Source organism: Charadrius vociferus, unplaced genomic scaffold, assembly GCF_000708025.1.
Source record: "Charadrius vociferus isolate BGI_N301 unplaced genomic scaffold, ASM70802v2 scaffold619, whole genome shotgun sequence".
Lineage (NCBI taxonomy): Eukaryota > Metazoa > Chordata > Aves > Charadriiformes > Charadriidae > Charadrius > Charadrius vociferus.
In genome coordinates, this window is record NW_009649962.1 from 224,352 (window position 1) to 251,410 (window position 27,059).

Genomic DNA, 27,059 nt, shown 5'->3' on the forward strand with positions numbered 1-27,059 from the left:
TGGGATGGCTCCAGAGGGGGAGACTCCCCCACCTCTCTGGGCAGCCTGTGCCACTGCTCTGCCGCCCTCACAGCAGAGAAGGCCCTCCTCAGGTGGAGATGGAACTGCCCATGGTCACGTTTGTGCCCGTTCCCTCTTGTCCTGTCACTGGGCACCACTGGAAACAGACTGTTCCCATCCCCTGGCACCCTCCCTTGAAGGACTGATAAGCGTTGATAAGATCCCCCCTCAGTCTTCTCTTCTCCAGACTAAAAAGCCCCACGTCCCTCAGCCTTTCCGCATCAGAAAGATGCTCCAGTCCCCTCATCATCTCCGTAGCCCTTTGCTGGACCCTCTCCAGCAGTTCCCTGTCCTTCTTGACCCGGGGAGCCCCAAACTGGACACAGCGCTCCAGACATGGCCTCCCCAGGGCAGAGCAGAGGGGGAGGATGACCTCCCTCGACCTGCTGGCCACACTCTGCTTGATGCCCCCCAGGATGCCATTGGCCTTCTTGGCCACCAGGGCACATTGCCGGTCCTGAGCTCTCAAACAGAGAACACCTTTTCTTCTGGGGCTACATGAGCCTCTGAGCGTGTCCCAACGCCATGGGGCGAGCAGTCCCCGTCCACTGCCCCAGGGAAGACGCCATCGTTATGAGATGGACGATTAGGGCTTGGGTGTGCCCAGTGCAGAGATGAGAAGCCCGGGGCTGAGCAAAGCCGGGCTTCCTGACCATCCCACTCACTGCACGGCCAGCCCAGCCGCCTTGGAAGGAGCGGCTGAACCCTGCCTAATTACAGCTTTTAATGACTTGGCGGCACATGAAGCAACCCTGAGACTGGCACCGAGTTGCCTCAGCCCTCCAGGCCATGTGCGGCCGTGTTCCAGCCTGGGATCGCAAGCAGCTGTGCCAGCGAGGAGGTGGAGAGCCTGGGTGGCCCTACCCAAAGCTCTGCCCCTTGAACCAGAGCCCTCAGGTGCTGCTGCCCCACCAGGTAGGTGCATCCATCCATCCAATCTCCAGCCAGCCAGCCAGCTTTGAGTTCGTGGATGTCCCAACCCAGCCCTCCACCAGACTCACCTGATTTAAGAAGTACCTTCGAAGCCTCCCGCCCCGCTGGGACGAGAAGTGGGAGCAGTGCCTGCAGCACCTGCTGAGCTCGGGGCACAGCGGCGCTCCCCTCCCGGAGTCACGAGTGAAAACGGGGCAGCGGGAAGGTGATCCCAGATGGAAAGCGGCCGAGTCGATGTGAAACATGCAGATGTGAAATAAATGGGTTGTGGCTCCAGCAAAGGCGGCGGCGTTCATGCCACCGTGCTGGGAGGGGGGATTAATGGCTGCTAAATGAAAAAGGATAGCTGCTTAATAAGGGAAATTGTATCTTCAGGCTGCTGGACCGTCCCAAAGGGGACCCGCGGCTTTTCTGTGCGGGCAGTTGTGATGGCAACACGTTGGGGAGAGGCGTCAGTCTTCTGTAGAGAGGATGCAGGGCCCAAAAGCCAAGTGGATGGCTTTTGCTTCTCTTCCTCTCTCCCTAAGGTGTAACTGCTACTCATAGCGATGCATTTATTTGCAGACAGCCCTTTTCGAGAGGCTGCAGAAGCAGCTCCTCCTTTGTCCTTCAGGGGTGGACCAGGGGAAGAGCAGTCCCCCCCCACTGCCCCGACTCATCGGCGGGTTTCCTGCCCTGGGGGAGTCGTAGGGCTCGGTGCCCCCCCAGCGCCCCAGGACAGCACAGGGCAGGTATCCCGGCACACAGCCCCGCGCTGGCATGCGGGGTCAGCGCCCCAAAAACAGCCGGTGGATCTCCCCTGCCCGTTGTAGGGCAAAACCCATTGGGATCCCCTGGGGAAAGGGTGAAGTTGGGCTTGGAAAGAAACCGCTGGCTACACCGTGGTGGCTCTTTCGAGTAAGTTCGCTCACCATCTACACTGAGCGCTGGCTGTAGTGGGAGATTGGGCGCTCAGCTCACAGCGACGCGTTCGGAGGCCATTCCGTGCCTGCACGTGTGCAGCTGGTGCCGCGTGAGGTACCCAAGGATGCCCGAAATGTCCACACAAATCTGCCACACGTCACACAAGACCTATTGGATGTCTTCACCCTTGGTATTTTCAACCTCACCGAGCAGCAGCTGGAGGCAAGGAAGGATCCTCAATGCACCTAAAATGTCTCTGCGCGCTTATGTGTGGGCAACTGAATTAAGCCCCTTTTGTTACGTATGGGATTATTATTAATTGAGACATGAGAAGTGTGACTGCGTAGTACCAAGTGAAGAAAGGAGTGCCGGAGTCACTGCACACTCAGTGTGGGTTTCAACAGCGTATCTACACAGCACAAAAAAAACCACCCAACCCAGCTGCCGTCATGCAGCTCTTCTGGCACGACGGGGGAGCTCCTGGCTGAAGTTACGTTATCAGCTTGGTCCTCCGTGTTTGGAGAATAAATGTATAGAACTAAGTTTGCCCAGCTACAAAGCGATTTCGAGCACTGGGTGAACGCCAGCGTGTTGTGTTAGGAAGTGACGTGAACTGGGATTGGCGTTACATAATTTTAGCCGTATAAACCGAGGCACGTAAATTGTACTGGCCATCACGGCTTCATCTCTGAGCGGTGGAGAAAGACAGAGGGTTCCAGTTATTCCAGATAAGTTCCTCTCTCCGTCATTGATTAGAAAGAGAATCAAACATTTGGCCGACGCAGCAGAGGCATCAATATTTCAGTGAACTGCGTTCCTGGAACCGAATGCCTCAGTAGCACTGAAAGCCTCGCTGAAAGCAAAGTGTCACGCTCTGCTCTGCCCTGATCAAACCTCGTCATCTTACCACAGAAAGCAATCACATTTTTCAGGCACTGAGACTCCACACTGACTGTTCCCCATCTCCTCCTCCACCTGCCATGCCTTCTAAAAGTACTCATTCCGTGGTTTTTCCTGGGGACCAAAGCGAAGCTGGCTGGTCTGGAGCTGCCCGGGTCATCCTGAGCCTTTTTTGACTGTGGTTCAAAACTTGCTTTCCTCCAGTCATGGAATGGTTTGGGTTGGAAGGGACCTTGAAGATCCCCCAGTCCCACCCCCTGCCCTGGGCAGGGACACCTCCCACCAGCCCAGGTTGCTCCAAGCCCCGTCCAACCTGGCCTTGAACACCTCCAGGGATGGGGCAGCCACAGCTTCTCGGGGCAACCTGCCCCAGGGGCTCACCACCCGCACTGGAGAGAATTTCTTCCTCCTATCTCATCTAAATCTCCCCTCTTTCTGTTTAAAACCATTCCCCCTCATCCTACAGCTCCCCACCTTGACCAAGAGTCCCTCCCCAGCTCTCCTGTCATGAAGATTCTCCCCCAGTCACCCCAACTTTCCAAAGCTGATAGAGATCAGCTCTGCACGAGCACCAGCCAGCTCTCCCAGTGCCCCAGGCTGCGGCCTCTCCGGACCCAGGGACTTGCACAGTGGAGATCCAACAAGACGAATGCTGTATGAAGCCTCATGGGTTCCACCATACATCGGCACAGACAGAGGGGCGGAGGAGATGGCTCCATACCCTCAGTGTCTCCTTCTCCAGTAAACAAGCTTGCCTGGCACTGGCCGTGAGCTGGTACGCACAGGGATACCCTGGGGGTGGGAGGAACTGGGAGCTGACCTGGAGCAGCCCCAGCTCGCCAAGCATGAAGAACGGCACGCCTGGGGTTTATGAGGACCTGGGAGGCTTCTTGGCTGAGTTCTTGCAACCAGCAGCTCCTGCTCAAGGTACATCAGGTGAGACAGAGGAAGGGCTAGCGCGTACAACTGCCTGAGGATCTTCCAGTCCTTGTTTCCCAAGACACCAACCTTTTCCTGAGCGCTTACCTCCTGCTCAGCCTCCAGTTCACCCTAGCCTGGGACCAGCAAGTGGCTCTTTTCCCAACCCTCACCCCTCTGAGGTCCTGCCGGCTCTCCAAAGGGCTGGACAGAAAGCCATGGCCCAGAGCATATGGTCCATCACCCATTTGGGAGGACAACTTCCTCCACATGTCCTCAAGGTGGTGTAATGGAAGGCTTTTTGCAAGAAGATGGGTGGAAAGAAATATAACTCTTGACTAAATATATGATATATATATATGCACATCTATCACTGATCAGAGTGATATTTTTTTAGCTAGTAGGGATCACCAAAGTCCTGTAGATGCGCTCCTGCATGTACATATGGTGTACGTATGTGTGCAAGGCGGAGGACATTTAAGGCAACAATATTATACAAACCCAGAAGACTTTTGATTTCATCGTCAAGGTAGGACATCACCCACATTTAGTGCGAGAGGGAAATAAGACTCCAAGAACCAGAGAAGTGTAACGGAGGCCCGGAGTCCCCAGGACAAGAGCCACGCTGTATTTGTTGAGGCACACTCAGTGCACAGGTCCCACGCGGTCAGTGCTGCGACGTCTTTCAGCGGGCGGGCGGTATTCCTGCACGCTGCATGCTGTCTTCTTCAGCGGGACAGGCGAGGTGGGGTGGTGAATGCTCCTGCCGGAACTGTGCCAGGACATGTGCCGTGTTCTGTAGTGTCTTTTTTTTGTGGGGTTGTGACACTCAGCCCCCTCTCTGGTTGAGGGAGAGGTACCCATTCCCTCTACTGGAGGGTTATCTGTTCCAAAACACCCAGGTGATCCTGGGGCCGCGTCCTTGAGATAGTCTGTGGCCTACAACGGCCACCCATGCTCCACAACCTAGGGACATGGGGGATCAGGGGTGGCTCTAGGGGTGCCAGCACTGTGGGGATGTCCGTGGGACTCTGGGAGTATTATGGATTCCATGTAGTCCTGCGGGAACCCACACTAGAGGAGGAGGAGAGGTGTCAGGCTTTCCTTGGGGGGAATCTGGGAGCCCCTGGGGGGTATCGGGCTCCCCCACGGGTGTGAGGTGTCCTCAGGAGATGTCACAGTCCCCAGTTGCTCACAAGCACCACAGAACTCTGCATGGGGGACCTTGGAGATGTGGAGCGCCCCAAGCAGCCTCCCATGAGTGGGGTTGGGGGCGTCCCTAGCAGTCACTCACCGGCGGAGCAGTGGGCTCGGTGTTATCCTTGTGGCACGGCGTGTGCAGGCGGGGGCCAGGGGAAGCCCCCCTGTCGCAGTCGGCCAGGCTGAGCAGCAGCAAGTTGGTGCAGGCGAAGGTTCTCTTCAGGGTGCCGCAGTTTGGGGGAGGAGCACTCCTGGGGAACTCCGTGCTGGAGGAACCCACACACCGTGGGGCAGAGGTGGTGACAGGGACCTCCAGGGCCATGGGGCGGTGACCCCCACGACCATGGGAAGGAAACACAGGTCTCAGCCCCCCTGTGGCCCCCACAACTCCTCCACTAGTCCCACTGCCCCCCTCTTGCCACTGATAACCTTCAACAGCCCCCATCAACACCCGCTCCCCCCTTGACTCTCTACCTTCCCCAGTGCCCAACAGCCCCCACTGACTCTCCAGCCCCACCAGGGACCCTCGAGCTTCCCCATTGCCCCCCTCCAGAGCCTCCCAGTGATGACCCAGAAGATCCTACTGCCCTCTCACAGCCCACAACTGCCCCTCCACTTTATTCCCCACTTGCTGTCCCACCCTGAGCTGCCTTTTACCCGAGGACAGAGATGGCCGCGGGCCTGGCAAGGGCCTGGGGGGCACCCGGGCCCAGCAGGCACCTGGGGGCTGCGGGCTGAACGTGGGTGCCCAGCGTGGGGTCCACGGCCTCCCTGATCTCCTTCACCTGCAGGGGAGTTTTCACCCCCCTGCTGGCCATGGCCCTGCTGGTGCCAGTCCCTCCCAGCAGGGTTACGAGGGGTCTGGCTGCACCCAGGGACAGCGGAAGGGCTCCTGCTGTCACCCTGACATCACAAACACTGGCTATACTGGTCACACATGGTTCCATGAGAGGCTTCCCTCCCAGCCTCTCCCCTCACGTGCCTCAGGTTACCCTTCGGATTGCTGATTTAACCATGTCCATCCCCAAAGTAGCCACCAAAATACTTAGAATCATAGAATATCTCAAGCTGGAAGGGATCCGTAAGGATCATCGACTCCCAACTCCTGGCTCATCGAGAGGTCAGTCTTCCCCGGGATGAAGTGCCCCGGGTACGTGGGGCAGGAATACTCCAACTCGGAAAGGGCTGAAGCCAGGGAAGGAAGCGCTAAAGGGTAAAGAATAAGGAATTTTTGGCAGCAGCACCACTTCTGCTACCCTCTCTCGGCAGAGAAGTGGGATGACGTAGGTGGAAGCTTAATTTTCACTGTAAGTCTCTGTCAGAACCAGTTGGTAGAAAAGGACCTGCTGGACTGGGAGAGGACAGCTGTGGTGCGTGCGTGTGCAGGAGCTCACCGTGACGTCTGCCCTTTGAGCAGACTATTCCACAACCCCCGGGGATCTATAGAATCGCCACCGTCACTACTGTCCCACACTGTCCTGCTGCCACATCTCGTCAGGCCAGGTAAAAAGTAGAGGAAAGGGAGTGGGAGATCACCAGGACTTAGCAATAACGCTCACTGAAGGCAAAAGCAACTCCCACATGAGTAGCAACTGGAATCATGTGAACGCAGGAGAAAATGACAGAAAAGCTGAGGCGATGCAGAATAAAGACTCTTTTATGATATAAAGCAGCCGCAGTTCTTGCCTTGCTCGCCGAAGGAGGAAATCAGCTTTTAGCCATCAGTGGTGCCCACCGTGTTCTTCTTTCAGGGGTGGAATAATTTCTCCCGTCTCTAAAATTCTGTCCCCCTGATGGAACGAGAGAGGACGGTGAGTGTTTTCCCCTACACCCACACTCTCTCTTCGCACAACGCAGTCCTTCAATTAAGCTATAACTGTCCCCACTTCCAGACAAAGAAAATCTCACTACAACTTACTCCGAACGCTCTCATTCACTCAACATTCCCCAGGATGCTGGAGTAACATCACAGCCACGTTATCTGAAATCTGTACTTGCTTTACCCCTCTCTTCTCCGCTACGGAACAGCAGCCAAATATTTAGAGACCGTATTGTTTTAAAAATGTGTATTGGACTTCGAGCACTGCATAACCACCTTCAACGCTGCACAGCTTTAAGCGAGTCTCCAAACCCACAGCCTGTAGCCCACGAAGAGCTACGTAATCCCTCAAAAATCAATGCGATGCCCAACTGCTGTTTGCTACCGCTTCAGGCACTGTCTTGGCCTACTGAGCTGATCTAACTCGAGTGAGTAATTAGGCCGACATCAGAAGCACATGGCTTGGCCTTTCGTATGTTGCTATGTGGTTGTTAAGGATGCAACTTTGCATGATTTTATTTTAGATAAAGCACAGTCAGGCAGGTGTTATGCAAAAAAAACCCTGCAACTGGCAGAAATAGCAGAGCTAAACTTTGACGAGAATATCTGCCCACCGAGTTGCTACACCAAGCAACGAGTAACGGCTCGGAGCAGTCCGAAAACCAGTAAAGACCAAACGATCTGACACTCTCCTCTTTGTAAACCAAACCTCAAGCTGGGGGTGGCATGACTCTATCTCTGTGGGGATGCGTGGAGGACCTTCAGGGACGCACGGGACCAAGCTTGTGCATCCAGAACCGACATACTCGGTGCTGAGCTCCTCCCGACTCCTGATATCCCACACATTAATAATCACGCTTTCACAGAGGCACTGAACACCCAAACCCCTTCACAAAGTTGTGCAGTAATTAACGCTTGCATTCACCCCGTTCTTAGCGACGCAGCTGGGCTTGCCCTTTTTCGGGGGGGGGGGCAGGAGCGTGCAGCCATGGCTTTCAGCAGCACTTGATGCCCCGAGGGACCCAGCACTTCAGCTTCCCATGAAATTGGGAAGCAGCAAAGTGAGAAGCAAACTGGAGAGCTTCCCTGTGCGCTCTCCGCACACTTCTCCAGAGAGGGAACCTGCTCCAGTCGCTACGGGAGATCCCATGTGGGAACGTTTGCCTTTTCCACCCAGGATGGGCACTGCTGTCAGTCAGGTACTCGAGTGTTGGCCGCTGCAGAGGGAGATACCACTGAAACAGGGACTGTCTGCTCTGAGGATGAGATGAAAACTGCTCAAAAATACTGTAACTGCTGCTCCAGGGCAGCCTGCCCTCAGTGTCAAGCTCATCCTTCTGGAAATTCTCCCTGCATGGCTGCTGCACAAACCTGCACTTCTCCTGAAGTCATCCCTTTTCTGCCTGTTTTACCGAGCTGGAAGATAAAACAAGTATTAATAGACTTACCGGGAATACCCGTGGATTTGACATAACAATACCATGCGGCGCTTTCTGAAAGGGGAGGGGGGGAGAAGAGAGGGAAGGGGTAAAGAAAAAGGAGTGTTACCCAGATGAAGTACAAAGGATTTCCAAAATGGGGAAAACAACTGTTCTAAAACACAAGCTCTGCTGAGTACCAGGCTCACGAGGCCAGGTTCTTTCCACTAGTTAAAGAAATACCGGAGACTAATAAAATTACACCTCCCACGCAAGATAAGACTGTAGCAGTAGAAGGTCTGTCCCATCGCCACACCAACCACTGCAGTCTGGTTAACCCCAGGTTCACCATTCCTTTAGGAAAGCAACTTGGGTTTCCAGCTCACAGCAGGCAGCACGGTCAAAGCCAGCCACTACCATAAAAGGCCACAAAGAAAAATAAAAACATATATACATTTGTGCCACCCGAGCAAGGAAAAACAAGCGGTGCCCAGATGGCGGGAAGTCACCTTAACCAACAGCAAACGTGTAACCAGCGTGTCCTTACAACCGCTGCTTGCGGAATCACCACCCCCCCACACCCGCCCGAGAGGGCTTCTTTAACCCAGGTTTCCACTCAACCCCCCGGAGGGGCCGCACGCACCATGACGTGGTACTTCAGGCAGTAGAGGATGATCCAGGAGGGGACCAGCACCCGCGTCAGCACGAAGCCGCCGGTCTGACAGACCTTGAACGCCTACGGGGCGGGCACAGGGAGGCCGGTCAGGCCTTGAGGGGGGGCCCGGCCGGGGCTGGCCCGGGTGTCCCCTCCTCAGGCCTTGAGGCGGGGGCCCGGCCCGCGTCGCCCCCCCTCAGCTCCCCTCACCTGTTGCCGCCAGAGCCCCCCGGGCTGCAGGAAGCGCTCCCAGAAAGCGGCCACCGGCCCCAGCTGCCGGCGCGGCAGGACGGGCTCCCGCTCGCTCAGCTCCTGGTCCCGCAGCCAACGGCGCCGCAGGACGCGGAGCTGCTGCAGCCGCAGCTTCTCGTCCGGGCTGTAACCGCTCATGGCGCCCGCCGCACCCGGACCCGCTCCGCTCCCGCTGCGGCCTGCGGGCGCCGTGTCCTTCGCCGCCGCCACCACCGCGCGCGGCAGTGACGTCGGCACGGCGCGCAGCGGTGCGTCATCAGCGTGCGCAAGGCTGCGTGGGGGAGGCGGGCAGCGTCCTGGAGTGTCAAGCGGAGGGTGGCGGGTTCGAGCCCCCGCTCAGCCGGGAGGGCGGCGCGGCCCCTTCGCGGCGGCGACCGGCGAGCCAGGCCGGGGCCACTCGGGGGACCATGGCCGAGCCGGGGCTGGCGACCCGCTTCCAGCACCGCTTCCTGGCCGCCCGGCAGCTCCGCTCCTTCCCCTGGCCGGTACGGTGCAGCACGGCGCGGGGCGGGCGGCCACCCTGGGCTCGGAGGAGGCCTCAGCGTTATATTCTCTGTTTTAGGAACTTGAACAAAACCTACGGACTTCGCCGGATTCCCCCCTGCTCCTGGATATTCTCCGCAAGGTGAGGTGCGAGGGCTCGGTGGCACCTCGTGTGCCCAAAGCAATTGCTGAGGTGGTTTTTTGGTTTGTTTGTTTTTGGTTTGTTTTTTTTTTTTTTTGCTCATAACAAGACAGATAAGTGACCCGGTGGCGCAGTTTTTCGTTGGGCGCAGCAGAACAGCGAATTTCCTTCGCTTCCTCTTATTTGTCTGTTCTTTGCATAAAAAAATGAAGCCCCGTGTGCCTCAGCATAGATGGCTTTGGTGCCGCAAAGGGTGTCAGCCCAGCTCCAGCGGGCAAGGAGGCGGCGACGCCTCCATCCCAGTCAATCCCAGTAGCTATGGGATTAATCGCAACTAAGGCGGCAAACCAAAAAGGAGAGAGAGAAGAAAAACACAAATCAGAGCTAACCGGACTTGTATTTTTTTTTTCCCATTCGGTTTTGCTGTTTATTTGCTGAAAAGTGAAAAACGCGTTGGCTGGCGCAGATGTGTAAAGGAGCAAATGGACTGGGAAGCATCAAATTTAATTTTCAGGCTCAGCATCGCTTCTTTTAGCTACAGACTGAATTTATAACGCCTCCGCACCCCTGTGATAAAATCTTCCCTCAGTTCCAATCACTGTTCTCGTTCCAGACCATTCTCCACCCCCTCTGTGTAAAATATCCGCCTCCCACCAAGTACAGAAGATGCTTTTTAACTGAACTCATCAAAAAGGTAGCACTTACTTTTCATCTTGCTTGCAAATCCTTTTTTTAATTTATTTTTTCCTTCTTGAAAATACGCCAGTTTTACATCACAGGCCAAGCGGACTTATCTGTATGAACAAAAAAGAGCATTGGGTGTAAAACGTTATGGCCACCAATGTATTAAAATGGGACGTAACGTGTGTATGTTTCTGGTTTCGTGGCGATTTGGTACCCAAAATTGCCCTGTTTGCTCTTGCGCAGCACGAATCCACAGGAGCTGAACCCCTGGACGAGCTGTACGACGCGCTGGCAGATATTTTAAACGAAGAAGAATCTACTTGCTGTTACAAAAACTACTTACTGGTAAGAATGTACGCTGCATCGTTAGAATTCACTTTTAATCAGCTGAATGAAGCAATAATTGGCTTTAAAAGCAACCCCCTGGCAAACCGAAGCGCTTCCTGCCTTTTTCCAGCAGCGAAGTTGGTTGTAAACCGTAGAACCCGCTGGCTGCGCTGATCCGGCTCTCCCTCTCTCCCACCACACGTGTCTCCCCTCAGCCCGCGGGAGAACCCGTCACCCTTTCCGAGAGCCCGGCGATTATCACAGGAGGAACCACGGGGCTCGTCACCTGGGACGCTGCGCTGCAGCTCGCCGAGTGGGCAACGCAGAACTCCGCCGTGTTCCGTGACAGGTAACGACCGCAGCATGCGCGGGGAGGTGGGGAAAGATAGTTCTCACAGTGTGAACAAGCTACACGATTTTCATTTAATAATATACAATATTTACACTCCCTCCAAACAATCAGAATGACTACACCCTTCTGCTACTGGCTAACTGCTGCTCTCGACTGTTCTAAACTTTAATCCAGCTGCCCTGTAGTTATTTTAAGGCAGGTTTTAAGATCAGATCCGTGACCCCGGCTGTTAAATTTCAGCTGCCGCGCCGTCTAGCCAGTAACTTTAACTGGTGGGCTTGGCTCCATGATGGGACTTGTCTCGCCCGACTGTAGGTGATGGCTGTGCGAGTGTGTGCGTCTCATCACATCCACTCCCCTTTGTTTATAAGGGGTCGAGAGGAACAAACACTTCTGAGGAAAGATTTGGCCAATTTAATTTTAAGTACTGACCTCATGGGGAAAGGAACTGTGCTGCCAAAGTGTCCGTTTCTCTCCACCCAGTACGAAAAGAACTGGAGAACCAGTTTAGGTGGAGACAACCATGCTGCAGAGGTCTAAAGCCAGGTGGGGACGTGTATCATCCCTGCAGTGGAAATGCTTTGTACCGTAGGCAAAAGCAGTAGTTAGAAATAGTTCATTTTTATGCTTACAATTACATCTTCAGTTTTTACCACCTCTCCCAGTTATTTGAAACAGAGATGAGATTGTAAATGGTTTACTCAAAAATTACGAAAATCAGCTGTAACTAATTTTTACCTTTAGATATCCTTAGAACGTTTTGATTTCCTAACTCAATTTAGAGTCCTAGCAAGTCCTTCTGTACCCTCCAGGACAGTCTTGGAGCTAGGAAGTGGCATCGGCTTCACTGGAATCGCGATCTGTAAGACCTGCAGCCCCAAGGCGTATATATTTAGCGACTGCCACCCCTGCGTTCTCCAACAGCTGACGGAAAACATCCGCTTGAATGGCTTTGCCGTGGAGCCCAAAACTGCTCATCGCCTCCAAACGGAGCCCCCAGGCCGGGAGGCAGATGCGCCCAATTACCAAAACCCCAAACTAATTGTTGCAGAGCTTGACTGGGGCTCAGTTACAGAAAAACAACTCTCGGATCTTCGACCTGACGTCATCATTGCAGCAGGTAGTTTTCCGATCGCGCCTGGCTGCGTGCCGTCCGGCAGGGATAAGCAGGTTAGGGAGACAAGCGCACAGGTATTCAGGTGCAGGACTTGCTCAGCCCCGCTCCAGTTACCGTATCTGGATGCGTACAACAGATCTTCTCCCCAGTCATTTCACCATTCTGTCTTTTTCAGACGTTCAGCAGTTGTGTACATCACGCCAAAAAGCCAATTATTTTTCCCTTCTGCGTTTTTTTTAAAATCCAGAAACAGAAAATGATAAATCTGTCACTCTCAAGAGCCTCATCAATAGTAACAACAGGCAGTCTTGGCATTCTCTTGAGGGATAACATGTTAAAAAAATAAACCAACCGCAAACAACAATCCTTTTTTGGAACTTGCCTATGTATAAATCTGGAGGCAGCTTATAAAAAAAATCTATTAACGGAAAATCTAGCAGTAATAACATTTCTTAGCAGTAGCTGCAGGATTTTACTCCCCGATTTATGGCTTTGCAAAGCAAAAATTACCTAAGAATTCAGGGGGAAAAAACCTGACAAGATATCTTGCCTTTGTCATCAAAGGTATCTCATGATGCATTAAATAAGTGAATTCTGTAAAATGGAGTCACTGTTCGTACAATGCCAACTGTATACCGGTCAGAGACCAGCCCAAGCTGGAGTCGGGAAGGAAAAGCAATTCAAAACCGAAGTTATTTATAAATATATGCGCTATTTGCTGGTACGAGTAACGCCGCATCCAGAGTAACCACGTCAAGCGGTATGTGCACACACCTCGACATTCCTGTGTCGTAAACCACCACCTCTTGAGTATCACCTGCACGCAGCACTGACGCATTTCGTAACCCCCGTGCTAATTAGCAAGGCTGACGTTTGGTACCCCGCCATGGCCAGTTTTGCCTCGCATTGCTATTTCTGCTCTCAAGGAAATTATTCAGGGTGAAAACTGCTGCAGTTAATCAAGTCTTTTGCAATCAGCCCCTAAAATAGAAACTTTGAGCAACGCAGTTTCGTTCTGCTAAGGACAGTTGTGACAGGGAGTACCAACGCTCGATGTTTTTGCTGTCTCCCTGAGGATGGGCTTAAAGACAATATCTGACAATCCGTTTACAGAAAGGCACCCCGATTTTTACTGATTTTAGACTGATAACAGAGATGAGGGCAGCTTCACATAGCACGTAAAATAGGGGCATTTTCTCAGATGTCTTCTTGGGAATTTTTAAGCCCTGAATACAAAAATCATGTTCTCCTGCAAGATGAATAATTTATATTTTTGTTTTGTAGTTTTCATTCTGGTTTTTTGCTCAATTCTCAATAAATATTAAATCTTTTGCTTTCTGTGCAGATGTGGTATACGACCCAGAGATAATTTTAGCCCTTATTGGTATGCTACAAAAACTCTCCGCTTTCAGAGCGGACAGAAAACCTCCCGAGGTCTACATTGCTTCCACCATTCGTAACCCGGACACGTATCACCTGTTCCAGGCAGAACTCGGTAGGTGCCTTTTTTATCAAGCGTTATCAGTAGTTTTGGCCTCTTTCCCCATTATTTAATCCATAGCAAAGATGATCAGGAGCATTTTTTGGTGATGGGGATTGTCCAATAGTGAGATTCTTATCCTAGAGCCGGATTTAAGAGCGGTCTCCCAAAGAGCAGTAACTTTTCCAGATGGATTTGGTCAGGAGATTGTAACTTAGCTTTTTGCCACATCCTGTCTATCAATCACAACTTGAGATGAATTTCACGTGTGGTGGCAACAGGAAACTAAAAAAAGTTAAGCTTAAAGGATGAAAACCACCTGTGCTGCACTGTCACAGCGATAACACTCGATAGGCAGCCTAAAACCTTTATCTTATCTGTTCTTTGAGGGTTAACAAAACCAACTAGAGATTAAATAAAAAAGGGAGGTATTTGGGGTTTTTCTTCATCTACTCTTCAAAAGCCTGTCGTTTGCAGTCTACTAGCTGTGCAGCTGGTCTACAGCAATTAGTTAATTCACAAAATTACGCTGAGTGCACAGCAGAAGCATTACTGTTAATTTTTAAGAATTCATACTCCTAAGTAATTGCCTGGAGCTTGCTTTAACGGCATGCTAAAGATCTCTTCTTACAGAACTTGACATGCAACTTTTGCTCTTCATTTTATTACACAGAAATATGATTCCCAGTGTTTCTCTTCACAGATAAAGCTGGGATCGGATGGCAGAATATTCCAGCCCAGAGCAACAGTATTTTTCTCTATGATGCACAGCCAAACATAACTATTCTACAGCTATTTATATAGACTTGGCAAATATAATTAGAATTTTCAGGCCAACAGGGGCTATCTCGTCCCTGCAAGGAGATTATCTTGAATGCAAGAAACACACACGAGAGGCACTGAGGATGCAACTATATGCACGGACTGTTGTCAAAGTAAGTTACGTTTCTTCCTAAAATTGTCCGTGTGTATGCAAGCGAGCTGCTGCCCCTGAAAAGTAACTGTGAACCTCAAGGAATAGAGGGGGAAAAAAATGCCCCGATTGTACTGCACGTTGATTTTGGAGAAGACAACAGAATTGAACTGTATTTTTTTTTTCCAAGTGTGTTTTGATTTGTAAATAATGGTGGCACATCTGCAGGATCATGAGTATCTCACCCTGACAAGGGAGCAAATCAATGTTTCATAGCAGTAAATATTTTTTAATATTAAAACCAGCTGTAACTGTCTACTATTTTTTTTTTAAATACTTGTCGGTATATACTTGCAGTATGGGTCATCTTAAAAATTACTAACAGCTATAGTGGATCATGTCACAAGCTTACATGATGCTGTAAGAGAAGGTAACACTTCTCTGTAAATCAGGTGCATCTTTACTCTGCAGTGATGACAAAAATCAGAACTTGATTTACATGTCCCTCACGCAAGGACTGTCTCTTTCACAGCTAGCTGTCGGGAAGCCATCCTCCCACACTAGCCAGAAAATAATCGTACTCTGTAGCAATGCTCCGCCTATACTGCAAGGAGAAAGAATTAAGCTCACCTTCTTTGAAAGTTCACATAATCCATTCATCATTTTCCTGTTGGACAGTATTGGTCCTGAAGCAGAAAATCAAATATGCTGCTCCTCCTGACATCCTTTTCTGTATCTTGTTTTAAAAGCTACTTAAAAAAAAGTGAACAAATACTTTAGCCCCCTCCTTCTGAAGTAATAGAGAGAAAATGGGCAATAGGTAACTTGAAACTTGAAGAATCATCTTATTCTTCAAGCTGAAGAATACCATGACTGGTAGGATTTAGTTGGATATAAAGAAGTAACCCCACCCCAGATTTTAGCTACCTCTCCCCAAGAAGGAATAATTCAAAGGTATTATTTATCGAGTAAATGCATGCTAGCAGCCCAAACAGGAGCCTCTCTATCTCCCCTTACACAAAATTCTTCAAGTCACTCAAAAGTTCTGTACAGGTGGCTCATTTTGAAGCAAAAAAAATTCTAGGAAGATGAAACCTCTCTAAAGCTTTCAGCATTACTGTTCATTAAAGAAGTGCCTAATTTACCTCCATGTGCACATCAATGGCTAAAGGGGAACGGCCAAACCCCCGGACAGAATTTTGCTTAAAAACTGTAGGAAAAAAGAAAAATTGGCAATTAAATCTTTATGGATCGTTCTTCAGTCAATAAACTAGTGAAATTGCCAAAGTCCTGCAGTAACTTGGATGCTTACTTTCACTTTCCCAGTGAACCAGTAGAACCAAATCACTGTCAACAATCTTTTTTCACAAGAGAGATCATCTACTGTAACGGTGCAGAAGGGCAGAGGCAAGATTAGCACGCAGCTGTCTGGCTTGACAAAAGCCGCTATTAAACGATTACTCTGTAAGCGAGTTTAAAAACGCTGGTGCAGAACCCATTGCAATCATCTGCCACCACTGAACTAGGAACTCTGCAGAGCAGTGACCACACAATAAAACCAAGCACATTTATTCCTTAAATGATTGACATCTATTTTATAACCAAAAAGGTGATGAAAAAAGCATCTTGTAATGCGTTAGGTGTGCATACGAATACTGGTATTAACAATAAAAAGATGAAGGGTATACCTGAGTGAGCACTCAGAAAGAAAAGGGCCCTTTAATTAAGTTATACATAGTTTAATAATACGTTTTGGCTTTATTTTTTTTCCCTTCTCATCTGTTCAAAACCATAAATTTTATGTTCTTTCTCAAGGTAAACGGGTGTATTCACTTCAGTGCACAAGGACAACACTCACAGAAAGGGTCTGTTTTCCTGTTGGTGTTCAATAAAGCTGTCACATACCAGTGGCTGTGCTGTCACATTCGTGCACGCGCTATAGAAAAGAAAACAGCTTAGAAATGAAACAGTTCTGTCTCACTGAAATCGTACAAGAGGATACCGAGCGCTTGTCTAGGGAAGATTAGCCAAGAGTAGTAACTGGTTGAAAAAATAAAAACCTCACTATATGCCCAGTTCAAATAAAACATTTCAAATAAATGAACATTTCTCCCATTTCCAAGAAAACATACCCAAATCATCTACTAAAGTGCTTACTGTACAACGGGTATATCTGGTAATAGTTTATATAGGTATTCAAATATGTTCACCAAAAAGTGATCTTTAAGCAGCACAGGTAATAGATTTTACTCGTGGAGTAACTAAACCTCCCTCCCACTTTCTAAAGATTCATCCCGAGCGATAAGGAAGGAAAGGCAGTCCACATGGCAAGGCTCCAGCTCTTCAGCACAGGGACCACCTCCTCCCTCAACACTTACGCTGTTGGCACACGATTATCCTCTGCTGCACCTTCCATACTACACTTACTCACGTGAGAAGCTCAAATGTAAAGGTAGAGCTGTGTCCAAACACTTGTTCCAAGATGAAGTAGTTAAAAACTGCAACTATAGATAATAGGAAGTGTTTATTCACTATTTATCAAATCTGTGCAGCTCCAGGAATGCATTTGCCTTCTCGACACCATCGCACCCCCCCAAAAAGTCATTCATTCTGCCCAAGCAAAGGAAGAACAGTCTGGTCCCAACTCTCATCCCAGCGCAGCTGCTTGGATGCACGGAGGTTTTCTCTGAAGTTGTGAAGTTTGCCTTCCAGTGTAGGAAATCCCAGGAAAAGCATCTGTAAGTTAAAAAAAGGAAAAACACAGAAAAAATGTCATCATATTACATTTTAGGCTCATTCTAGCCTCCCCAGCATTAACCCTCAACTACAACATTGCAGTAAGAGAACACTCTTTGGTCTGCCCCTATAAATAGTGAACAATGACAATATATAAAATGTTCTTTCCAGTTTCAGATTCGTATTCAAATGGAAGTGAAACCAGTAACATTCACCAGGCAAAGCGTTACCTTCCGAAAGTGCAAAATACGCACATATGACAGCACCTTTGTAGTTACAGCTGCTGGGAAAGAAAAATCAGTGAAGCCTTTACCTTTAGTTGTTCTGCAAGTTCATTTGAGTCCCTGAAGATCAGACCGTTTTCATTGTGTTTCACAAGTTCATGTAAACTGTGAACAAAAGTCACAGAAGAAAACGTGAGACAAAAAGAAGCAAGTGGGACATACCCATTTAATAAGTTGCATAGTGACATCTGAAGAGACCGTGCTGGGATATCGCTAACATTATGATCCTGGATGTCTAGATCTAAGTTTCATGCCTGACAAAATGGGATAAAGGAGGCAGTTTTAAATGTTTAAAGATTGTTTCTCCCTTCTATGTCAGACTACCTAAATCTACCATTACAATGCCAAAGGGCCCTCACTGTCTTTGTGCCTGTATTGGGTTTGCGTGGCAAGGTTTTGGTAGCCAGGGAGCTACAGGGGTGGCTTCTATGAGAAGTCCGACAGAGCCAAGGCCAGCCAGCTCCAAGACGGACCCGCCGCTGGCCAAGGCCAAGGCCAGCACAGACCGGGTGCCTCTGGGATAACGTATTTAAGAAGAGGGGAAAAAAACCCAACTGCTCAACACCAATTGCAGCTGCAGAGAGGATTGAGAATATGTGAGAGCAACAACTCTGCAGACACCAAGGCTAGTGAAGAAGGAGGGGAGGAGGTGTTCCAGGTGCTGGAGCAGAAGACCGTGGTGAGGCAGGCTGTCCCCCTGCGGTCCATAGAGGTCTACAGTGGAGCAGGTATGCACCTGCAGCCATGGAGGACCCCATGCCGGAGCAGGGGGATGCCCAAAAGAGGCTGTGACCCCGTAGAGATCCTGTGCTGGAGCAGGCTCCTTGCAGGACCTGTGGCCCTGTGGAGAGAGGAGCCCACGCTGGAGCAGGTTTGCTGGCAGGACTTGGGACCCCGCAGGGACCCATGCTGGAACAGTCTGTTCCTGAAGGAACACCTGGTGGAAAGGACCCTCGCTGGAGCAGTTCGTGAAGAACCGTAGCCCGTGGAAAGGACTCACGTTGGAGAAGTTTGTAGAGAACTATCTCCTGTGGGAGGGACCCCACACTGGAGCAGGGGAGGAGTGTGAGGAGTCCTCCCCCTGAGGAGGAAGGAGCAGCAGAAACAATGTGTGATGAACTGACTGCATACCCCATTCCCTGTCCCCCTGCGCCACTCGGGGGGAGGAGGTGGAGAAATTGGGAGTGAAGTTGAACCTGGGAAGAAGGGAGGGGTGGGGGGAAGGCGTTTTAACATTTGGTTTTATTTCTTGTTATCCTACGCTGATTTGATTGGTAATAAATTAAATTAATTTCCCCAAGTTGCGTCTGTTTTGCCCACGACAGTAACTGCTGAATGATCTCTCCCTGTCCTTATCTCGACCCACAAGCTTTTCATTATATTTTCTCTCCCCTGTCCAGCTGAAGAGGGGAGCAACAGAACGGCTTTGGTGGGCACCCGGCATCCACAGTGCCACTCATCTGGACATATATTAAAAATCAGTGCAATAATCTACTTTAAAATCCATCCATAATCTAGTTCACGAGATCTTCACAAAGAATGTATTTTCTCCTTTCTTCTTCTTTATATATTTGAACATATAATTTATTTATAAAAGGTACTGTTTCCCCAAAGGACTGTAAATTCTAAGGCTGATTCTGCATACACTCACCCCTTCACAGAACACAGACATCTCTATGCAGAAGGAAGCTTTGTTTACATGAAGTGTATGGAAACGAAGGATTACAGGGTAGGTTTTTAAGGCAATTGGTTGCATTAAACACTCCCAACTTTGTAGAAACTAGTGTTAATTTTTCAACTGACCTTAAATAAAACAACCATGATTTCTGATTTATTTTACTGAATTTAAAAAAAAATAATTATTACAGCATAATACTGGAATCTCATTTGACACATGCAGAAGCTGTTAAACTTGTGCTTTGTAAGAATACTGTTTCATATGGTCCCTTTAAACTGTATCAGAATAAACAAGCTCTTACCATTCAAAATATATTGCACACACAGGTAAACAGCAGCCAAACATATCTACCACCTTCATCGGTAAATCCAACCCACTAGATGATTTATGGAGACATACCCCCAGGTCTGCTGAGCCTGAAAAGCAAACAAAACAGACAGGAGGCTGAATTCTCTGAAAACAGCTCTTCTAGTCTTACTGTAAACCTTTCTATTTATGTACTACTTTGGGTAATGCAAGCTAAAAATGAGCTATTTTCAATACCATCCAGACTACATTTCAAGCACTTGGGGAAAAAAAAAAAGCAGTGCAATATATTTTATGACTAGAATTGGTCAGGCTTTAGAAATGTACCAGGTGACTGCATATGAAATTAAAGGGAATTTTAAAATTTCACATATCTTAAAACAGCCTTTTTGCCTCTTAATCTGCTAAGAAAGGGTAAGTGCACAGGGAAAACTCCATCACAACCTAGACAGGATAAACTGCATGACTCACTAGCGACCTCTTCCAGTTCAAGTTATTTCAAAATGGAGAAATTAGAGTGATTTTATAGACATTATATTTATTAGTTAAAAATTACCAAATAAACACAGTGTTTTACAGCCATATAAACTGGCAGGCTCTAACCCTGCAGAAGACAGATCAAGTTGCGTATGTATTTTACTACTTTATTAAGTTTACTCACACTTCATGCTAATACAATGAACATGCTGAGGGAATACTATTCCAAGGTCATACTAATTTAGAATTTGAGCTACCCTCGGTCACTCAGCCAAAAAGTTCATGATTTCATTTACCGAAGTGACCCTGACAGTAAACTGGCACACGCACAGGCACGCTGCATTTCAGCACAGTTAGAAGAAATGAAGAGTACAAAGAACAGGCTAAAATAGCAACGCAGGTACTACACCTACTTCTCAGGATAACAGTGAAAAACTGTAGTTAGGAAAATTTAGCAATTTTGCTGGCATGAATCAAATCCATGAACAGTATAGACGTATGCCATCACTAAACAGCAACTTCATTCACTTACTATATTCTACCAGCTCCTATGCAAAATCTGTATCAGCTCTCTCCAACTTTATTAACTTATTTTTCACACATTCTCAAGCCTATTTCTTAATCCACTATTTACCAAGCAAAAGAGGGTAATCCTCAGCTTCAAGCCACGGTGTACAGATCTGGATATGCTTAAAGTGCAGTTTATTTATCAGTCCGTTGTAGTAGTCTTTTAGAGGTCCTTTACCTGTTTAAAACAAACAAACAAAAAAAAGAGTCTTTTTTTATCAAGATAACTGAAAATAGAGTGGTCTGTGCACCTTACTGTACAGCTGACAAATGCCTGCTGTATCAGCAGTATCAAAAAGCATCCCCCACACAAGCCCCAGAAAGACATGTAAAAGACTAAGTCCCTTGGAAAGCCATGTGAACCGGGACAACTTCTTTATTTAGAAGAGCCTGCCATCAATACTCCCCAGTCTTGACCTGCATTTTGTCTACAGCCACAAGATAACCCAATGCAAATTTCATCAGCACAATTGGCCCTTCAAAATCACACTAAGTTTTAGTTTACTCTTAATGAGGAATTTAACCAAACAGCACTCTCTCTGTCTACACAACTTTCTGGCAAAACCTTCTTTGATGAGTAGGTCCTCTTTTCCAGCACTAAATAAAAACCTTTCTGCTTAACGCTCCAAACACCAGAATTCAAGTTTCTTTCGCTGCACCGCCTCAATGTTGAGCTTAAATACTTTTCAACATGGAGTAATGCACAGCTGTACTAGACAGGCAGGCCAAGAGCTTCTCCTCTTTAAAGATGTGCCATAATTACACGGCTGTAACAGCCCAACTGTAAATCACTGCTCTTGTAACCAGACATAAAGACAATAGTCCCTCCTCTCTCATCACCACCAACAGAAGAGTCAGCATAGAACAAAAGTGAAAATGAAGTCTTCTGTATGACTACTGAAAGAATTCTAACGTGCATAACCTATTACCTGTTATCACACATACTAAAGACGGAAGCTTGACTCCTTCGTTGATATACCGCTCATAAGCTGGAGAAGATAAAAAACTGTTTAAAATATACGGATGCTTGGTTTAAGAGCAGTCATGGTGTACTCATCGTACAGGTTCCTACTTCAAGTTATTTCTTTACAAGCATACGCCTAGTAAAATAGTAGTAAATTTAGCAATGTTAAAATTGACAAACTTCTATAGAAATAAATTATGGTTGTTTAAAATGCACTATTCATGAAGCTACACCACATCAGCTGTTGCAATATATCAATTTAGCAGCTGCAAAGTCTACAAAATAAGACAACACATGTTCCTTTCTTTCCTATTATCAGAGGCCTATGGAGAGTATATGTAATAGCTTAGAAAATAAAATTGCAATTTACAAGCAAGTTAGAAATATAATTCTAACTGACAACTACTCTAATTGAATGAAGACGTTGCACTTCTGTATTTCAACTACTACCCTTAAACCACTGCTAATTAATCACATACACGTGCATTGTCACTGGAATATGGAAGCATTGTTCTTTAGCGAAACCCTTCAAAACCGTCCAGAATACAACCATTCCCCTTTGAACAGGTGAGATTAATTCCTTCATACCTACCTTCTAAAGCCTTTAAAAGGACTGAAAAGTCTTCATCCTCTGAAAGAGAAGGCTTTATTAGTGACATTCATATTTCTATCATTTATCATGAATTCTTATCTTTAAAGAACAACAATCAAAGTTTTCCTCACCTTCACCTACATGGTTTAAATATGGATCATGCTTTTCCTACTAAAAAATCTGCTTTTTAAATGAAAATAGTTACAGTCTATAACCACATAGAGTGCTTATTTGCTCTCCTTACCGGCAACATGGCAGCCAAACAAGCCACAAGTACTGCACATCCCCAAAGCTATCAAGTTAAAAAATGTCCAGTTTCTAAAGCCACAGAATTAAGTGTCGACATTGCCCTGTTAATTCAAAGGTACAGAAGGCAAAGACAATTCTGCCTATGGTTACTAGCAATGGATTTGTTTCTACTCTGTTCCCTTTTTCATACAGACAAAAAAAAAAAAGTGAGAAAATTACGTAATACACATTATCGGAAATAAAAGGAGTAAATATTTTAGTTTCTTAATCTATTTTTATGCAACTATGCAAGATAGTATGTACAGCATGAAAGTTAAGAAGCAGGAAATCCCTTTTAATCATTCTTGAAGCTGAGCCTCTAGACTGCAGCTCTATAATTAAAATACAACTTTAAAATTATTCCTTTTTAACCACTGAGGTGTTTCATATACAACTCCTCTTTAAATTCTTCCAGCCAAATGAAGGAGGAAAGTAACTTTGCCAGTGACGATGTAGCCCTTGTTTTACCTTTTGTTAAGCAGCAGTTGAATAATACAAATAATTTTATTAGTTTCCAAACCTGTCCAGCTTGTGCTGCTGATGAGAAGAGCTGGCCGTCCTCTGGTTTTTATCACGTGCCCATTTTTTTCATCCATTTCTGTAAAGGCAGACCTCTCAGCATTCGAACTGACAGACTCTGTACTATGGAAACAGTATTTTCTGAGTATGGACCACACAAACACAGAAGGAAATACTATGCTTAACTGGCATGAATTTCCAAACACTTTGTTTCAGATTTGCCGCTCAACTTCTCTAGAAACACAGTCATTACAGTACTGAGCCGCACAGAGATAACCTGATCAAAAGAGCCCACTTTTCATCTGTCTTATTGCTACCAAGAGCCTAGTGACACTACTGCTATAGGCACGATTCCATCTTCTAACACAGTGTTTTCCTTAAGAAGTTGAGAAAATAGCCTCTCTTTCCAGCTCTGTCTCAAACATATAGCAGAGCATGGAGGCAAACAGTACATGTATTCAATTAAACTCAGAACCTATAATTCTATGGTGGGCATTTCCAAAAATAAACTGCTATACACTATGGCTATCACTTCTTTTTCAAGCGTTAGTTTGATAAAGTAACACCCTGCCAAAGCTATCTACTGTAGGAGACATCCTGCACATAGCCAGAGAGCAACATTTCACACTTAGACCAACATCTTGAAAGCTCTCCACAGTAAGACGAAGGAAAGGATGTTATTAATGAAGCTTCCAATCACTGTCTTCTAGTTCCATCAGGAATTAGACAACTGCTGAGTTCCATCCTAGAGATACTCTATTACAGATTGCCTCAGTACTTATGCCAGCTTCTTTAAAAATAAAACACTTATATTATTTCACACACCAAGCATTGTGTTATCACAGTTCAATGATTTCACTCATTCTGGCCTCTTCTAGTGACCGTGAAGCTAACGTGCACAACATCAGCTGCTGGCTAAGAGCACACAGAGACCACTCTGCCTGCTGATGTTCAGTAACTTGTGACCCTATGCAGAAGTATTTCTGGTAATTAAGTGCAATAATTTCATGTCATTCAAGTAAGGACCGTAACTGCATGCTTTACTTACACATACCGTGGTTTAAAAGGCTCATAGTCTTTGGCAAGTTTCACGTACAAACGATGTTGAAGTTCTAATGGCGTTTCCTTAAAATAAGAGGCTGGCTTGTCATACAGTGTTACTGCTCTGTAATGAAATAAATTCAGAAGTTAAAAAACAGATGTAAGAAAATGTGTACGGCACAGTGACGGGCTAAAACAATGTAATGCAGAAAGTAACCAATAAGTAAACCAATACAGCAAAATAATTTTTTCACTCTTAACAACTTTCTGTATTCCTGAAGTTTGCTGGAATACCCCAAGGGGGACATATGAATGCTGTAACAAAGGACCCCTTTCTCGTGTGCGTATTCAAGGGGTATAACGCAACTGTAAACACTGCAGACATAATTGTCCTGATTTTTTAACTTACTTCATAACCGTTCCTCAGCAACTTTGATCTTAAAGCCCTCTGATTGCAAAAGAATCTGCAGAGCAGACTTCTTGTTAAAAATTGCTGTGATGTCATTCCAATTCTACAGACAGCCTGGCAGCAAACCTCCATAACACCAGGACTGCCACCTTTAGTCAATTGGGTGTTAATTACAAAGGGTAATGAAGGTTCTTGAACGCCCACACTCCACCAGCTCATTACAAAACTGAGCTAATGTGTTTGAGTGGTGATGGATGGGCTTCAGAAAGTTGCTTTTGTAAGATTCCCCCAAATCCACAATCATCAATGCTACGTTCTTGCATTTTATTTCACATACACACATACTAATTTGTTAGAGGTATGTAACTTACTTTATGTTGCAATTCACCCACAGATCTTCTTTCATTGCATTAGTGACACACAAGTTGTAGTCAGACAAACGCCCAAAAAGCTTTTCATACCTGACAAAAATTGAATCTTAGTTAGAAACCACAGGCAGGCAATCACATTAGCCAAACAACAATGGCCCACCAGTGCCCATGCTAATTAAAAGCCAAACAAAACCAAATTAAACCAAACTGCTCCTCGTAACTGAAATTTAATTATCAATTACTGATTGACTCCTTATACTGAAGCAGCATCACTGCATGAGAAGGGATACAGCATGACTCCCTTATCCTCCGAGACCATCACACTTGAAAGCCTTTAAAGCCTTTACCTACATGTAACCAATTAGATTCAGCAAGAAACAGACCTTTAAAGATAAGTTAGAGTGAAAAGCACCATTGGTGAATAAAAAAACCCCAGTACATATAAAGCCATTCTAATAACAAGATCAAAGTTTGCGCATGCACATAAAAGCAACCTGCCTACTTCATCAATCACCTTCCTATGTGTTTAACAAAGGCGTCTTACAGAATGTGCTTTCTGAAATAGAAAGCAGTTTAACACAGCAAAATCCAGAAATCCTCCATGGAAACAGCCCTTCACTAATTATATTCTCCCCACTGGTTTCCATTCTTCAGAATTCTGCAAAGGTATGTAATTTATAAAGAGGAAAAGGAATTACTGTACAAACCATTTTGCAATTTGTACTAGCGGGTGATTTCTTCCATGATTCAGACTCATTATAGTATATCCATAGTTGTGCCAATCAATTATCAATTTGCTTCTCCAGAAAAGACATGCTACCCAGGCAACAGCTATACCAGGTAAGCCTGGAGGATTCTGCTTAATAAAGAAAACAAATAAAAATAGCATAAGACTGTGATCAAGTGACAAACACTAAGCAACTACCAAAAAAGAAAATAAAACAATTGAAAAAAATACATTGCTTTAAAGGATCTTAACAAAGAGACAATTTTGTATCCACCAGCTACAGAACTGCCAGTCTCTCCTATGAAGACTGGCAGGCACTTCAAATTTTACCATTGGATCAGGATCATGCCTGCCCTCCTATAAACACACAAACATTTCTGTTAAGACTTATTCTTTACTACCAACCACGCCAATGAAGTTTGAAAGCTCTACAATTAACGGGAAGAACACACATGAGTTGATAACAGAAATAGCACAGTTTAGAGCCAAATAAACAGTTTGATAGAGGTTTACACCACTGATTAGGCCAGTTGTAGCTCTCAAATAATATGAACAATGTCTGAGACTGCTAAAATGCCCTGTCTTAAAGTACTATGTATTTTTACTAATACTAGCCCCAACACAAAACGTACCTGAAGGAGAATATAGGATGGCTGATCTATTGTCAGCATTGTGTACAGTAACTGTATCGCCTGCACAATGACTTTTACGACATACTGGACAAGCTTTGGACCAACTGCAAAACGACAGAAAAACCTGGTAATACTATTACAGCTCTCCAGAAACGCGCACTTCACACAGAACCAGCCGCCTCTCTAGAAAAAGCTTTTTTAACAGGTTGCCCAGAGAAGCTGTGGCTGCCCCATCCCTGGAGGTGTTCAAGGCCAGGTTGGACGGGGCTTGGAGCAACCTGGGCTGGTGGGAGGTGTCCCTGCCCAGGGCAGGGGGTGGGACTGGGTGATCTTCAAGGTCCCTTCCCACCCAAACCATTCTATGACTCTATGAAAACAATGGTACTCTGTAAAAAGGGAAACCTGTTTTTAGGCAAATACCTCGCAACCCCTACAAATTCCCGTTCTGTATTTTGCAATAGAAAGAAATCAGGGGAGGTATGGATAAACATACACACAAGGTTAAAAAAAAAAAAAATTAAAATTTAAAAAAAACCCTTGTGTTTCAGCCTGCGTGAGAACTGCATTAATGCGCTCCAGTACGGAGAGAAGCACTTAGAACAAGCACGGAGGCACCACGGAAGCGCAGCCTGAGCCAGCACACCCCTCCGGAGCAGCGAGGCCCGAACCCCCCCCTTCAGATTGTTTTATTTTTCCACATAAAATCCCCTTTCCCCCTATTTCCTCAGCTTCCACCCCCCTCCCTCCCCGCGGACGAGCACCCACCTCGCAGCCCCCGCAGCTCCGCCACGGGCACCAGGCGGATCTCCCGGCTCCGCAGCACGTCGCCGTGCGGCCTGCTCTCTGCCGGAAGGGAGAGAGGCCCGTCAGAGCACCGACCCCCGGCCCCGGCCCAGCCGGCGTCGCCCCAAC

General features: G+C 47.1%; 3 protein-coding genes across 3 annotated transcripts in view; 1 reads left to right on the forward strand and 2 right to left on the reverse strand.

Moving 5' to 3' along the window:
• Positions 1-6,635: 6,635 nt before the first annotated feature.
• Positions 6,636-9,196, reverse strand: NDUFB6 (NADH dehydrogenase (ubiquinone) 1 beta subcomplex, 6, 17kDa). The gene is made up of 4 exons (XM_009891537.1): positions 9,017-9,196; positions 8,795-8,887; positions 8,182-8,226; positions 6,636-6,704 (listed from the first exon to the last, which is right to left on the reverse strand). Exons 1-4 carry the CDS (start codon positions 9,194-9,196, stop codon positions 6,636-6,638), a joined length of 387 nt encoding a protein of 128 aa, XP_009889839.1.
• A 269-nt stretch (positions 9,197-9,465) lies between these two features.
• On the forward strand, positions 9,466-14,447 carry FAM86A (family with sequence similarity 86, member A). Its single transcript, XM_009891549.1, has 8 exons — positions 9,466-9,543; positions 9,621-9,683; positions 10,297-10,377; positions 10,611-10,712; positions 10,910-11,043; positions 11,859-12,166; positions 13,509-13,658; positions 14,347-14,447. Exons 1-8 carry the CDS (start codon positions 9,466-9,468, stop codon positions 14,445-14,447), a joined length of 1,017 nt encoding a protein of 338 aa, XP_009889851.1.
• Positions 14,448-17,074: 2,627 nt separating this feature from the next.
• ALG1 (ALG1, chitobiosyldiphosphodolichol beta-mannosyltransferase) overlaps positions 17,075-27,059 on the reverse strand; it is a 10,222-nt gene continuing 237 nt past the window's right edge. Inside the window, exons 2-13 of the mRNA XM_009891550.1 lie at positions 26,913-26,988; positions 26,148-26,251; positions 25,496-25,644; positions 24,789-24,878; positions 24,022-24,132; positions 22,969-23,090; positions 22,161-22,199; positions 21,534-21,593; positions 20,672-20,782; positions 19,556-19,670; positions 17,606-17,681; positions 17,075-17,292 (exon numbers count right to left, since the gene is read on the reverse strand). Coding sequence (XP_009889852.1) covers positions 17,158-17,292; positions 17,606-17,681; positions 19,556-19,670; positions 20,672-20,782; positions 21,534-21,593; positions 22,161-22,199; positions 22,969-23,090; positions 24,022-24,132; positions 24,789-24,878; positions 25,496-25,644; positions 26,148-26,251; positions 26,913-26,988 — 1,188 coding nt within the window. The 3' untranslated portion in view covers positions 17,075-17,157. The remainder of the gene's footprint in view (positions 17,293-17,605; positions 17,682-19,555; positions 19,671-20,671; positions 20,783-21,533; positions 21,594-22,160; positions 22,200-22,968; positions 23,091-24,021; positions 24,133-24,788; positions 24,879-25,495; positions 25,645-26,147; positions 26,252-26,912; positions 26,989-27,059) is intronic.

Coding starts and splice junctions, on each gene's coding strand:
- FAM86A (XM_009891549.1), top strand. CDS start 9,466: ATGGCCGAGCCGGGGCTGGCGACCCGCTTCCAGCACCGCTTCCTGGCC. Junction 9,544..9,620: donor TCCGCTCCTTCCCCTGGCCG/GTACGGTGCAGC, acceptor TCTCTGTTTTAG/GAACTTGAACAAAACCTACG. Junction 9,684..10,296: donor TCCTGGATATTCTCCGCAAG/GTGAGGTGCGAG, acceptor TTCTCGTTCCAG/ACCATTCTCCACCCCCTCTG.
- NDUFB6 (XM_009891537.1), bottom strand. CDS start 9,196: ATGAGCGGTTACAGCCCGGACGAGAAGCTGCGGCTGCAGCAGCTCCGC. Junction 8,888..9,016: donor GGGGGCTCTGGCGGCAACAG/GTGAGGGGAGCT, acceptor CCCGCCCCGTAG/GCGTTCAAGGTCTGTCAGAC. Junction 8,227..8,794: donor GCCTGAAGTACCACGTCATG/GTGCGTGCGGCC, acceptor CTCCCCTTTCAG/AAAGCGCCGCATGGTATTGT.